General features: G+C 38.3%; 1 protein-coding gene across 1 annotated transcript; it reads right to left on the bottom strand.

Moving 5' to 3' along the window:
- Positions 1-360: 360 nt before the first annotated feature.
- LOC131168572 (AAA-ATPase ASD, mitochondrial) lies at positions 361-2,194 on the bottom strand. The gene is given in 1 exon segment (XM_058128103.1): positions 361-2,194. A coding segment is annotated over 1 exon segment (1,527 nt). The 5' UTR covers positions 2,188-2,194; the 3' UTR covers positions 361-660.
- Positions 2,195-2,842: the final 648 nt, after the last annotated feature.

The following is a 2,842-nucleotide window of genomic DNA, read 5'->3' as shown; positions in this document are numbered from 1 at the left end:
TGTGCATAACAAATGAGGAAAAGCTTAATAGGTAGCCAAGGAAAAGTAAATCGCATGACAAAGGAAGCGTAGTGGCTCTTGGTTTTGGGACATAGATGTAATTTTAATTCAAAAGCTTAATAGGTAGCCAAGGAAAAGTAAATCGCATGACATAGAAAGCGTAGTGGCTCTTGGTTTTGGGACATAGATGTAATTTTAATTTTGTGCCAATAACAAAGCAAGGATAAATTTGATGTGTCAATTTTTATCACCATGGACTATTAGATTTTTTTTCCTTTTTGCTTTAGGAGTAGTTTAAGACACACACACACACACATATCCCTATCATAACTAGAAATAAATTAACAAAAAATTGGTTCATTTATGAAGAAAATGAGTTTATGTAATAACTAGTTTTAAGAAAGGGATAATCATTCTACAATCTACACAAAGCAATATTAAATAAAATAAAATAAAAACATTAAATGATATTATGCTATATTTCACCTAGCATTGAAGCGTACAAATCTGAAATAAATTAACCATCCAATATCAATAGAGCTCCATTCATGTTAAAATAGATATTTTAAGGATACAACAATGTTAAACTGGAGTGGTCTTTTACCTTAGCTCTTGAGTCAATCTTCTTTCACAGGTGATGACTCCAGTCTCCTTCACTTCCTAGCTAATGTTGTCTTGACTCTTTACTTCCATCTCCGCAGATGGTTTGTTCTTCTCCTCTTCTTCTACAACCTTTGTTTCACTTTTCTCTTTCTCATCTTTGTCGGCCTTTATTCTCTCTTCTTCCTCAGCTTTTAACTTGGCTTCCTCCTTTGCCATCTCAAGTGCTTCAACCAAATTTCTCAAGCAACTCGTGGCATCTTCTTCGGGGGGCTTGGGCATCAAAGTCTCTGCAACATCAGCTGGAGTCATCTTGGTTTCCTCCAACCACTGGCGCACCGTCCCAAATAAATGGTGCGAATCAACATGCAAGTAATTCTTGGCAAGAACTTTGAACGCTTCAAAGCAACAATAGGACAATTCAATGTGTTTATCCATCCGTCCCCTGCGAATGAGAGCTGGGTCCAGCTTCTCCACATAATTAGTAGTGAACACTATTATTCTTTCTTCCCAACAAGCTGACCATAGGCCATCAATGCAGTTTAAAAGCCCAGATAGACTGACCTTGCTGTCTTCCTTACCACCATCTTTCGCCATTTTACTCACTAGACTCTTCTCATCTTCATTGTTGTCATCCTCCTCCTTTTGCTTCCGCTGCCCTGTAAGATCAAGCGAACAATCAATATCCTCGATCACTATGATCGACTTACTGGATGTCTGAATCATCAGCTTCCTCAACTCTGTGTTATCCTTGACCGCCGTCAACTCAACATCGTACACATCATAGTTCAAAAAATTCGCCATGGCCGCGATCATGGTTGACTTTCCGGTCCCCGGGGGACCATAAAGCAAATATCCCCGCTTCCACACCTTCCCAATTTTCGAATAATACTCTTTTGACTTGCTAAAAGTTATTAAGTCATTGATGATCATCTCCTTCTTCTTAGGCTCCATTGCCAATGTTTCAAACCTTGCCGGATGCTCAAGAGGTACATGACTCCACACACTTTCCCTGTACAGCCGGTTCTCACCCCGATTGTTCGTGTGAAGCTTCCTTTGTCGGTTTCTCATCGCGACGGCCTTGCCTTCGTCAATCACATGCTTCAAGTAGGACTTGGTGACGATTTCCCGGTGCCGTTTATGGAACACGAGCTTGTAGTACCTTTTCTCATCGGAAGTCGGAAAGAAAGAGAAGACCTGCCTTATAGGAACAATTTTGTTGGAAGACCACCGAAGCTTGACTCCTTGAAACTCATCAGCGACCTCCTCCGAATCATCCATGCTGAGAATGAGGGATTAGGAGTCTTTGACGAGGTCGGCCTTGAGGCGCCTAGCACGCAATGAGGAGTTGGCGCTGAGGTAGGTCTCGATGGCGGCGTAGGCTGGGCTGCGCCGGAAGCCTTCTCCGGTGAATTCATGGAAAGTGATATGGATATAAGGGTACACAAAACTCACCAGTTTTTGGGCATATGTTTGAATGTGATCTCGGAGATGAGGAGGGAAGTATTGTTTGAACATGGCCCAAATGAACATCGTGCCTGCAATTGCAGATCCCAACTGAGTCCACGCCTCTCCAGTGCTCCCCATCTCTTGCCTCAAGATAGAATTCAGAATTTTACATGCCTATATATTTATAGAAGGAACTTCCATGAAGGGGAGGAGTGGAAAGAAGTTCCAGGAAGTGGAGAAGAATTGGACTAGTGGGTTAATTGAAAGAAGGTATACGCCGTGTGCAGCTACCAAGTTTCCAACAAACAATGCTCTAAATTTTTGGAGGGGACCATATTACATTTTTATTTATCTATGCTTTCTGGGTATCGTACTATATTATAATATTTAAAACAGTAGATAACAAAAAAAATATGGTATTTGGTACATAACCATAACATTACTCTACATTGTATAATTTTAATATTTGTCTTGCAAATAGAGATGACAAAATTGATCAACGAATCAAGTTTAAGTGATTAAGGACCAAAAATTAAATTGGTTGAATTAAGGTTGTTGCAATTATAACTTTGTGAGCAAAATTTAAAATTTAAGTCTAGGCAATTAATTAATGAGTTATAAATAGATAATCTATTAATAAATAAATAATAATATTTATTGAAAATTTTCTTTAACTTTTTAACAAATATGGGTATAAATTTTATTTGAAAAACACTTATCTATTATTTTTCCTTAATATTTCAATAATTTTGAATCAAAATTAGAAAATAAAGCTTATGTTAATTATTTGTTA

Source organism: Malania oleifera, chromosome 11 (genome assembly GCF_029873635.1).
Source record: "Malania oleifera isolate guangnan ecotype guangnan chromosome 11, ASM2987363v1, whole genome shotgun sequence".
NCBI lineage: Eukaryota > Viridiplantae > Streptophyta > Magnoliopsida > Santalales > Ximeniaceae > Malania > Malania oleifera.
The sequence above is the reverse complement of the archived record's forward strand: the minus strand, read 5'-3'. Positions and strand labels throughout refer to the sequence as shown.